Source organism: Astyanax mexicanus, chromosome 5 (assembly GCF_023375975.1).
Source record: "Astyanax mexicanus isolate ESR-SI-001 chromosome 5, AstMex3_surface, whole genome shotgun sequence".
Taxonomy (NCBI): domain Eukaryota; kingdom Metazoa; phylum Chordata; class Actinopteri; order Characiformes; family Acestrorhamphidae; genus Astyanax; species Astyanax mexicanus.
This window is the reverse complement of record NC_064412.1, coordinates 24,028,507-24,041,297: the sequence shown is the minus strand read 5'-3', so window position 1 is coordinate 24,041,297 and position 12,791 is coordinate 24,028,507. Positions and strand designations below refer to the sequence as shown.

Here is a 12,791-nt window from a genome sequence, read left to right as displayed (position 1 = left end):
GTTCCGGCCGCATGGAGCGTTTTCCCTCGGAGCCAGAGGAACTTTGAGCCGCGCGGGGACTCAAAGCGCTATCTGGTGGCAGGATTATTGGTCCTGGTGTCCAGCGAAGTCGGGAGAGAGTCCAGAGCCAGTGCAGAGAACAGTCTTTAGGAGCTAGCGCAGAGCAGGCTAATACACGAGGCTACCTAGATACTTAGCCGAGCTGGCTAAGCTAACCGGGCCAGAAGAACTTGCTTAGAAAGATTTTCCCAGCTTTATCTACTAGAACCTGCTCAGTATGGACGTCTTTGTCCTTAAAATTACCGAGTGAGCAATTAATACTGATTATTAGTTCACCCAGTGAGGAACTTTTTCCTCCTCGCCTGCTACTCCTGCCTCGCTGCCGTTCTCTCTCTCTCTCTCTGTCTCTCTCTCTCTGTCTCTCTGTCTGGCCCGTGGGCGGGCTCCTCCCAATCCAGTACTCCACCCCTCACCTGTACACTTCTCCCTGAGTAGCTCCCTTAACCACTTTTAAGTGACCTTAGTGCAAAAACACAGAAAATAAATAAAATATCTACTCTGTACTGCTTTTGTATGCTTTTTAAACTATTTACACCAACATAATGACTATTTTTAACCGTTTTAGTACTTTTTTAAACCATCCCTATAAATTTATATGGCTTTATTTATTACTGTATTTATTAGTATCTCTATTTTAGGACTAGAGAGTTTAATTTTTAGCCAGGGCTACATATTATTCCCCTTTGACCTCCTTTTATCCCTATCCAAAGATGTTTTACCTTTAAACTTATTTTACATTGTACTTGACTATTGTAAGTCGCTTTGGACAAAAGCGTCTGCCAAATGTAATGTAATGTAAAAAAATAAAGTTATTAATGCCTTGTTTAAAATGTCAGATCTCTCTGGATTCTACCAATGAAGCGTGAAGTACTTTAAGCCTGGATAACAGTGTAAAAAGCGATTTATCTGCAGGGGAAAAATATGCCCCATATCATTCATGTTTGGGATTGAGCATGTTTGGAGAAACTACAAAAAATTACTGGATCTCCGAAAGCTGCTAGAGAGCGGAGGTGTGCTATTCAACAAAGGTTAGTACTCTTTATTATGTTTTACTACACCAAAAGTCAATTTTACAACGAAGTTCTCCTTTAAGGCTTTGGACACAATTTTCACGTATGGGTTTACTCATACTCACTTGTTGCCAGCAGTTGAGTGTTGAGTTATTTTGAGGGCACAGCAAATTTACACGGCTATGCAAGCTGTACCCTGACTACTTTACATTGTTTCAAACTGTCATATATCTTCAATGTTGTCCCATAAAAAAATAAAAAATATAAAAATATATAAAAAATATTTACAAAAATCTGAAAGGTATACTCTCTTCTGTGAGATACTGTAAGTACGCAGCTATCACTCATTATGATGTGTTTCTTGCTAAATGAGGTGAATAATTTTTGAGGATTTTCCAGGCTTAGAGAAAACCTGTCGCAAATAATTCACCATGGCAAGGATTTCCCCCCCTGAAAAGTTTTCATTAAAGATTAGGGGCCTATATGTTTAACTTCACGCTAACATCGCCGTAAATCACTCTTCACTGAAACTGCAGAATGCAGTCCTTTTCTGTGCAACCCTTAAAGGTCCCATGAAAAGTCCCTCCATGACAATATTTTAAAGTAAATGTGTATACCAGACCTATATAACATGATTTACTCATGGCTGTCTTTTTTTTTTTTTTTTTTACTTTTTGGGCTCGCGGCTACGGAGCCCCGGAGGGGCCGTGGATAAAAAAAATAATTAAATCGTGCTCACGATTTGCTATTCGTGCTCACGTTTTCTTTAAATCGTGCTCACGTTTTGCTATTCGTGCTCACGTTTTCTTTAAATCGTGCTCACGATTTGCTATTCGTGCTCACGTTTTCTCTAAATCGTGCTCACGTTTTGCTATTCGTGCTCACGTTTTATTTTAATTCGAGCAAACGGTTTGAATGCACATTTTGAAAAAAAAAACTCTCCAGACATGCTTTCCTCCTGCACACAAGACGGCTAACTGACCCCTGAATGTGGTCTGTTTTGTTATAATGGACAGAGATTCGCTTATTCGATTTTATTTTGACTTGAATATGCCTTATGATGACATTGTATCTTCGCTTGCACAGCAAGGCATCTCAATCAGCAAACGGCAGCTGAAGCGGTTTCTTCGGGTCAGTGATCTCTATCGACGGCGGTATGACAATATAGAAGAGGTCATTGATTTTATAATTGATCAACTGCAAGGTTCTGGTAGAATGCATGGGTACCGGTGGATGTACACTAAGTGTGTCAGAAGAGGCATACGGGTCAGGAAAGAAGATGTGAGGATTCTTTTGGCTCTTCTCGACCCCGTAAGCTCTCAAGCTCGCCAAAGACGTCGTCTTAGTCGAAGACTGTATTTCTCTGAGGGTCCTAATTTCATATGGCATGTTGATTCATACGACAAACTCAAACCATATGGGATATGCATTAATGGATGTATCGATGGATTCTCTCGAAGGATTATTTGGTTGAAGGCATCCTATACCAACAGCAACTCCAAAGTTATTGGAGGATTTTTTGTGGAGGCAATAGAGCGTTTTGGAGGTTGCCCGCGGCTTGTACGCGCGGATATGGGCACAGAGAACGTGACAATAAAGGATATCCAGATGTATCTGCGGCGAAACAATGAGGATGACAGAGCTGGTAATGCAAGCTACATCACAGGAACAAGCACAGCAAACCAACGAATTGAGAGCTGGTGGGGACAGATGCGGAAGGCGGGCGTAGAGCACTGGATCCAACTGTTCGGGGAACTTAAGGATGAAGGACTGTTCAGCGGGGATTTCTTGGACAAAGCTCTGGTGCAGTTTTGCTTTATGGCAATAATTCAGGTAAGATATTGGATTAAGCCACATTCCGTGTAAAACGTATTTTATGGTAAAGAGTTGTAATGTAAATTTCATGATTCTTTTAGGATATTATGACATCTGTTCTGCACTACGAACATTAGTAATGTACATGCCCAGATAGAAAGTCTCAGGCCACATGGGCAAATACTGATTTGCAAAGACAGATCATTGGTTTAACATCCAAGCTGTTAACATTCAGATTCTTGTTTTTTTTAGTACTGCTTCAGATGTTTATATACTACAGCTAAGGAAATATGATAAAATAAAAAATCACTTAAAAAAATCAAACACCAATAGGCTTAGAACAATTTAAAAACAAAAATAGGCACAACATGGCATAAGGGTATTTTACAAAAAGCTGTAAAACTGTGATGTTTTATATATAACATATAAATCAAATTTGAAGCACCCGCAACACAACCAAAAGTATATGCTTAGATGTATGAAAACTCCTGAAAATCAGATTAAATAAGCTACGTTTTTCAGATATTATTATTATTATTATTATTATTATTATTATTATTATTATTATTATTATTATTAAATGTTTGCCACCTATATTTTTGTTCCTATTTGAATTTCATTAATGAAATGGTTCCACAATTAAAACCTAAATGCCAGTGGTCAATACAATGTTCAATTGTGTGTGTGTGTGTGTGTGTGTGTGTGTGTGTGTAAAATAAGAAAAGAACGAAATTAATAATAAAAAAAAACAAATAACACAATATTATGATACTAATATAATACTTATAATAAGCATGATGATAACGATAATAGTATTATTATTACTAGCGCATAGGCTTAATTGGACATAATGACCTGACTGGGATTTGTAAAATAGGCCAGACAGCGCATTTATTTTATGTATTTTATCTAATTATAAATTATTTTAGTCTATTTCATTTATTAAAGAAGAGTACATTAATAAACGAAATAAAAAACGTAATATATAATAATAATTAAAATATAAAATAAATAAAAATAATACATCTTCTTTAGTAGAAAAAATAAAACATTTAATTATTTCCACGAACAATTGAAATAAGTCAACATTTTTATTATTTTTAGATTAAAATAAAAACGGCATGCCTAAAAGTTACTAAACAATTATGCAGCATAACCCAGCCAGGCCCGGAGTGGCTAATCGGGAGATTCGGGAGGATTCCCGATGGGCCGGCTCATGTCAATCTCGAGTTTTGGCCGGTTGGACGGAAAAAATAATTTTAACACTTATCTGTCCCTTATCTAATCTTATTCTTGCATTCATTTCCATTCAACTACGAATGCATTCTCTATTCATCTGACAGCACAGCCCCTACTTCGCAGTAGATTAGATGGGTTCAACCATCTGAGGGAATTCTCCCCAACCAAATGTTTGAGTTGGTTGTGCCCACTAGTGGTCTTTTCAGGAGCGATAAAATTAAATATAGCAACATAATAGCACGAAGCGTCAGTCGGCTGTGATGGAGGGTAAAAAGAGGCCAGATATGTAAATAATCTTGAATTGTCAGCTATTGCGCAACGTTTGCAGTGTCGACTTAGCGTAGTTTATTTTAGCCCAATACACATCATCAAATCTGGCCGCCGGCGGGCCAGAAATATGTCATAATTAATACCTGGCTGTGTTTATGAATAATTATAGACACCCAATATGCTATTTTTAAGCTTAGAATCTCTACTTTTCAGTTATCTAGCCTATTTACCTCTATATCTTTTCAGAAAATAAACATTTATGGCGAAATATGCCTTGTTTATTAGAATTATGATTATTAATTTCCATATTTACATTTTTTGTACGTATAATTTTTGATCCAATGCGGACATATACATCATTCGATCCGCCTAAACCTCCGGATTACGGAACAATATACGGAACTTTTTACTGTAGGATGTACGGTTCCTGAATTAGAGCCGAAAATGTGCTTATACTTTTAACCGCAGCTTTTTGATCCGCCGGGGTTCACTTCAGGACACGCGCTCACACACCCAGCCCCCACCCCGTGCTCACCTCACACTCCAGCCTCAAACTCCGCTCCACAAACAAGCAGATCCACCAAAACAGTCTCTAGGAATCCTCATTTATATCCAAACAGTGCTTGAAGAAATTTGAGCCATAAAAAATCTATATCTATTTTAATCGGCTGTAATACAACTTTTATACCCGTTTATACAGCTACCCGTATATAATTTACATGGACGAAAAGCTTAAAGTCAGGTCTTATCAAATATGTGTCGGCCGACTCTGTCGGCCAATCAGGTGGCGAGTTCTGCACGGGGAGAATAGGGGCTTGTTACTTTATCTGATTGAAATTTGAATGAAACATGTTTAATTGAAGGGTGTTCTCTTAGCTTACCAAAATATACTTGAACTTGTATGCAGTAAAAATGCATTGTATGCAATTCATTTATTCAAATTCCTCTACCCAGCTAAAATAATATCTTATTTTCGGCAGCTTGTATTTCTCATTAAATATTAATCAAATTCAGCTGTACACAAATGAATAACACATCTGTGACAAACCTGTGTATTTGCTCCACAAATAAATTGACCGGAGTCAAGCTATCCGCGCTTCGGAAATTCCCAGTCAAGTCATCCGCGCTTTAAATTTAGATGCGCCTATACTCGCGATATTACGGTAAACAGAAGCGCAGGCGGAGAGCACGCTGAAAAACACAGAGAAGGGGGAGACCGACACGTTTCAGTCGGTTATATTAATTTAGACATACATTAAGCCCAAGAACGAGAAGATAACGGATTAAAATAACTCACCTCACTGCAGATTTTGTGCAGTACATTATCTATGTGACATAGTACCATAGCAATCCCATCATTTTTTGAGAGAGAGAGTTTTATATTAAAATTATTTTTTTCAATCCATGCTTCAAATTAAATTTCTCATGAGTTTCCCAAAATGTCTAAACAGATCCATTACCTTGTAAAAGAGTCCATCTAGGCTATAACTGCTGCAAGTGTGGGCAAATTGCACTGTATTGTTTATTTTATATTATTTAAATGATTTATTATTCATGCTTAAAATTAAATTTCTCAAGATTTTCCCATAATGCCAAAACACTTCCACTACCATTTGAAAGAGTCTGTCTTAGGCTATGACTTCTGCAAGTTTGGGCAAATTTCACTTTATTTTTTATTTTATATTATTTTTAATGTATATTATTCATATTCAAATTAAAATTTCTCATGATTTTACCATAATGCCAAAACAGGTCCATGACTATTTGAAAGAGTCCAACCTAGGCTATCACCTCTGCAAGTTTGGGAAAAATTCACTGTACTGTTTATTTTATATTAATTTTAATGTATATTATTCATATTTAAAATTAAAATTTCTCATGATTTCCCATAATGCCAAAACCGTTCCACAACCATTTGAAAGAGTCTGTATTGTTTATTTTATATTAATTTTTTTTTTTTTTTTTCATACTTAAAATAAAATTTCTCAAGATTTTCCCATAATGCCAAAACAGGTCCACTACCGTTTGAAAGAGTAGGTCCTAGGCTATCACCTCTGCAAGTTTGGGCAAATTTTACTGTATTGTTTATTTTTAATACTTGCTAGTATTAGATGTAAATTCATTCTCCAATAAGCCATCACAAGGCATCACTGTGAGGCAATCCTATCAGTTCCTCAGGCTATCAGAACTGCATATTTCTGAAGGTTTCACTATAGATAGCCCCTTGCACTTGAGGTATTAGATTTAAAAATTGGTTTTAAACTCACACCCCCTGTTTCTAGCACAGGTGTCTTTAACAGGTGATTTCTAGACTATACTGTTTAGAAATATGCTGAGCAGTCTAATGGTGGAACAGTTCAGTGAACCCAAAATGAAATATCATTTGGTTAGAGGATTGACCCAGGCCACAGGATTCAAGGGGAAATACTGGCTACCTCACAAGACCACAAGGAAAAGGAGAACTTAGGCAAACTTTGCTGTACTTTTAGTTTTATTTTATTTTTTTGGCATTATGTTAAAATGTTATTTTAAGCATGAATTTAAAAAAATTACATAAAATAAACAGAACAGTGAAATATACCCAAACGTGCAGAGGTGATAGCCTAGGACAGACTCTTTCAAACGGTAGTGGACGTGTTTTGGCATTATGGGAAAATCTTGAGAAATTTTATTTTATGCATGAATAATAAATCATTTAAATAATATAAAATAAACAATACAGTGCAATTTGCCCACACTTGCAGCAGTTATAGCCTAGATGGACTCTTTTACAAGGTAATGGATCTGTTTAGACATTTTGGGAAACTCATGAGAAATTTAATTTGAAGCAATGATTGAAAAAAAATAATTTTAATATAAAACTCTCTCTCTCAAAAAATGATGGGATTGCTATGGTACTATGTCACATAGATAATGTACTGCACAAAATCTGCAGTGAGGTGAGTTATTTTAATCCGTTATCTTCTCGTTCTTGGGCTTAATGTATGTCTAAATTAATATAACCGACTGAAACGTGCATAGGCGTGGTAGTGGGGGGAAAAGTGGACTTGACTACCCAGGGCCCGAGTAGGAAGAGGGGCCCATGAAAATCCACGTTCCTTGTGTGCTTGCATGGATAGGGGCCCACTGAGAGTGTACAGGGCCCAGAATTTGCTGCTACGCCCCTGGAAACGTGTCGGTCTCCCCCTTCTCTGTGTTTTTCAGCGTGCTCTCCGCCTGCGCTTCTGTTTACCGTAATATCGCGAGTATAGGCGCATCTAAATTTAAAGCGCGGATGACTTGACTGGGAATTTCCGAAGCGCGGATAGCTTGACTCCGGTATAAATTGCGCTGTGCTACTCACCCGCTTGATGTGGATATTGGAGGTCTGATGGACCCAAAAAGATCATAAACTATTATTACAAACCCGAACACGATTTTAACACCACATTTGGTAGTAAGAAGTCTGATAAAATTGGCCCAAGTTCGAGCTGGGCATGGACCAGGATCACGCAGAGAAACTAAACTCCACGGCCATAATTCCAGCTCATGCATGTGCAGATCCCCATTATCTTATAAGAGGAGTTAATTTGTAAAAACGAAACAGCAGGTCAGTTTCCTCTGCTAGACACGACCATTTAACTGCGCTGCGGAAGCGCACCTGGCGCAACATCTGTCAAAATGACCCACATTTTCTATGGACCTTCATGTATGGCTGAGAGTTTTTATGATATATCTTAGCAATAAATTAATTCAGTCATTAATTATCCAAGGTATGCCTCAATTAACTTGTTTTTAATCACAGTACATCCTTATTTTATTTTTTCCTTTCTTAATTTTTGAATAAAAGCCATTCACTATACCCCTCTAATGCACACAAATCAAAATGACCCGCATTCATTTTATTAATTTAAAGAATAAAGTCCTTAAACAAAACAAATAGTAACGTGTTATATAGTACAACAGTTTATATACAACTGTTTTTGTAAACAACAGTAGATTCTGATTTTTATACAGAGATTGTGTAAATAATAATAATTAGGGCTGGAACCGAATATTCGGGTATTCGGATATTCGCTTTGAGTAGGTATTCGTTTTTAATTTTGGTATTCTGATATTTGTTTTTTTCCTTTTCTTAGCTCCACCTCCCGCTAAGTCCAAGTCAAGTCTCAAGTTTCTTCTGGCGAAATAAAAGTCAAAGTATTACTCCGTGAGGCAGATAAGGGCCTGCTCTTTAAAATAATGGAAAATTAATAACAAAATAAATAATAAAAATAAATATGAAAATGGAAAATAACTAACCAAAAGCCCAATAAAATGTAATCAAACGAATTTCAAAAGATCAAAAACGAAAAACTCAGCAGAAGAGTAGAACAATAACATAATTAGGGGTGAGATTCTCCAAGCACTTTACGATTCCATTCGATTACGATTCAAAGGTCTGCGATGCCATTATAAAAACAATTATTGATGCATCTTGGTAATACATTCTCTGTAGCAATACAGAATGAATTAACTTCAATTTTATTTCCATTTGAAAACATTCAATTTTATTTTATATTTATATTAAATCAAATGGCAAGGAGAGCACACATTCCAGAGAACCGAACAAAGAAATAAAAACTAAAAAAGTACACCTGTAGCGCCTCTGCCAGCAGCTAATAAAAAAAATGTTTGTAAAATATGTATCTAAATTAACATCTGCAGACAGGAGAGTCAAAATGCTGGGTCACTTCTTATTGCTGCATTAGACAAGATATACTCTGTGGAGGGCTTTGCTTCCAGGGTTTTTACAACATACTACAATGTTAAAGCTAAACAATAATTAAAGCATCTATAAAAAATGCAAAATAGACCACAGTGACATCAGGTCAGTGTGTGGCAATGCAAATGTAGCTACTACTGCAAGTTCTTATGAAACAACATACGATTCTGTGGCAATAGAATTTCCCGCGGTGCACGCCGGTCCGGCGAGCGACTGAAGCTAGGCTAATCCGCCGTGACCTCCCCGCGGCGCAGGGCGGCCCAGCCAGCGACTGAAGCGTGGCTGCTCCACCCCGGCGCACTCCGGCCTGACCACTCAGTGCGCCGCGGTGGAGCAGTCGATTGCCGGGCCGGCGTGCGCCGCGGTGGAGCACGCCGGCGCACGCCGGGCCAACGAGCAATGTTCTCAGATAACGTTTAGAAAATCGATTTTTGTCATTTGTGAATCGATTCAGAATCGTTCATGTTTCGCAAGAATCGAAAATTTCCCGCACCCCTAAACATAATATTACAATATTATTGCGTCTGGACAAGTAAGCAAAGCTATGCGCTTTTTCAAATTTTGTTCTGCTGAACAGAAAGAGTTCTGCATACTAGAGTTTAGATTATCTGCCTGAAATGGAGCCTGAGCCCAAACCTGAACATGAGCCTGAACCCAAGCCCGAACTCGAGCCTGAGCCCGAGCTTGAACGCCAGCCTGACTGACCCCCTGCATGAACTCGGACCGGCCGGACTGGCCGAGAAACTGATCCTGTCGGGTCAGAAAATGGTCTTTGTTTTAACGTAACAAATCACTGTGATTTTTGTGATGTTTCACCAGTTACAGCTCAGCAGCACGTTTAAAGCTCAATGCATGAATTAATTGGTGTGCTGAGCACGGCGCGTGCTCGCAGAGGGGAGGGGGGGGGGGGGGGTTTAGGGGGATTTGGCGCATCTGTCAAGCAAGCTAATGGACAGTTTTGGGGGCAGAGATGAATAAGTACAGTAGGTACATCTCAGATTTATAGTTTAATGCTCCACTAAATTAGTGGCTTTAAAATGGGCTGCGGCTGGGGATGGTTGGGCAGACGTGCATGATCCAGTCAGTTCTGGCAGGATTTTTTCTGCCTACAGGCTGCATTTGACGAACATCTAGCAGCTCCTCAGTCAGACAACAGTGTCAGCATATAAATCGCATGTGCTTTCCTACAGGACAAACCATTCAAAAGTGCAGATGAACTCATTATAAAACACACAGTGTCTGTCTGGCTTAAAATACTTAGGTACAGCTTTTAAATTAATAAATCAACATTCATTAAAAAGATCAGTGAGAAGTTATGTATGCTAAATGACAAATAATTTAGCTAGAAGCTCATAAGCTAATAACATTTAATAATAACAGAAAAATAGATATGACATTGGAAAATAACCAACTAAAGTGAGCTCAAAATGCTATGAGAAATATAATCTAACAAATTCAAAAATATAAATTCTAAATATTGAACTGCAGGCAGTAAAAAAAAAAAGAATACTACAAAAAAACGCAAAGAAAATAACCGATAGAACATAACGAACAGAAAAAATAAATATGGAATTGGAAAATAACCAACTAATCTAAGCTCAAAATGCTAAAAGTAATAAAATCTAACGAATTTCAAAATATAAAATCGAAATATTGCACTGCAGCAGTACAAAAGCCTAAGTGCTTAAACAAACTGAATTAAGTGGGCCTTGAGTTGCATTTTGTTTGTATTTTAATCAGTCTTTTTAAAAACGAATATTGGAATATTGGCTGCCAATCAGTGCCGAATATCCGGAGCTCAGCCCTAATAATAATAATAATAATAATAATAATAATAAAAAGAACATTCCTGCATCACAAAATGGATTTTATGAGCTACGTAAATAATAAACACCATTGCACTTAGCTAAGTACAGTTCTTATGACTAATTTATTTTTTGTTATAGTTAGCTAACTAATACAGAGCAGTCAACAGCTAGCTTATAATTAAAATAATTACTTTTAACATTTTATTAAAGATGCTTCATTTAAACTCTGCCTATGGTGTCTGCATTTGGGTCTACCCGCTTAACCACCCTGTAAACCACCCTGTGTGTGTGTGTGTGTGTGTGTGTGCGTGCGTGCCTGTGACAAAATAATAAACAATTATAATAAATAAAGTTTCAAAAACTGAATAGGTGTTAACTGTCATCAGATATTTTATAAAGTTATGTTGAAACAATTGAAAGCAATACTGAGTTAGCTGTGTGACGAGTAATTTAGGAATACATTGGATACTGAATAACTGTGTCATGGTGTGCACAGAATACAGACACTCGCAGATGCAGTAAAACGGGTTGTTTATTAATAAACAGGTTAGAAAAAAGGGTAGTCCTACAAACAGGGTTAGAGCACCGGTAAACAGAAGCAACGTAGGAATAACCATACCAGGAGTGAGAGACAGTCCAGAGTTCAAACAGGAGCAAGCCAACATCAGAGGTAATCCAAAATCGAAAAACAGTCCAGGTCATACACAGAAAAATCCACAATCAGAGATAATCCAAAAATCGGCGTCGAGAAAAAAAAAAACAAGGTCATACACGAAAGTAACAGAGACAAGCGATAAGTAACGCTTAGTAATGAGGAAGATCCAACAATACCCGGCACAGGAGTGTATGAGAGGTGTCCTTAAATAGTGCCTGACTTAATATTCTGGGCTTCCTGGTTGGAGCAGGTGAGGTGACATGTGACTAGGTGTGTGTGTCAGCGGGTGGTGGGTTCTGGGTAATGTAGTTGTTAGACTGAGAACCTCTGTCAGAGCTGGGTGCGTGAGAAACAGAGGAGTTAACAGCACCAGATGTGACAAACTGAATAAATTTATTGCTAAGATATATTATTGAAACACTCAAGGGAATGGCAAGTGAGACAAGTTTAAGCAAATTAGTCTGGAATAGATTTCTGTGAATTTATGTAAACAGAATCCAGAGTGAAAGGTGGTCTGTGCTATTGAATATGTACATGCCCAGCAGAATCAGACATTAATTAGTGCAGAAAAATAAATATCACAAATCAATATTTAACTTTAGCCTGGTTATTGTTACTCAGATCTCAAAGTTCCTTGGTTTTGAAACCTCCTTAAGCAATTGATATGTATTCGGAAAGGGTGTTTAATGTTTAAACCATTCACCATCACTTTCTGAACTGTCTTTACAGGAAGAGCTCGACCAGATTTCTGATGTTTGGAATGCCCACCGTATTCGACCTTCCAGAAACACAAATGTACCAAGTGGGATTCCTAATGTCATGCACCTTGCACCACATCTGTGGAATACTGAAGACCTTCTTGTTCCAGTTTGTGAAGATGAACTGGTCACTTGCAAAGAATGTTGCCAGTTTTTGACCTCAGTTACATGTGATGGAGACGTGTTTGACCTGTGTTCCTTATTTTTAGAGGACTCAAGATTAGCTTTTCCAGTCACGGAATCACAAGCACTGGACTTGTATTTGTCTTTGAAGGACTGGGTACATGCCCAATTACAAGATCCATAACTTCCATATCGTGTTAGTAAAGATCAGTAGATCCTATAACATCCCTACGTAGTGTATATAGGGAGAGACTAGAACACTGACAAGAAACACTTCTGTCATGGTTTTAACTGCTAAAAAATATAAAG

At 37.7% G+C, this 12,791-nt stretch overlaps 1 protein-coding gene across 1 annotated transcript; it reads left to right on the top strand.

Annotated features, from left to right (window-relative positions):
* The first annotated feature begins 1,814 nt into the window (after positions 1–1,814).
* On the top strand, positions 1,815–12,786 carry LOC125802256 (uncharacterized). The gene is made up of 2 exons (XM_049479676.1): positions 1,815–2,903; positions 12,331–12,786. Exons 1-2 carry the CDS (start codon positions 2,079–2,081, stop codon positions 12,664–12,666), a joined length of 1,161 nt encoding a protein of 386 aa, XP_049335633.1. The 5' UTR covers positions 1,815–2,078; the 3' UTR covers positions 12,667–12,786.
* Positions 12,787–12,791: the final 5 nt, after the last annotated feature.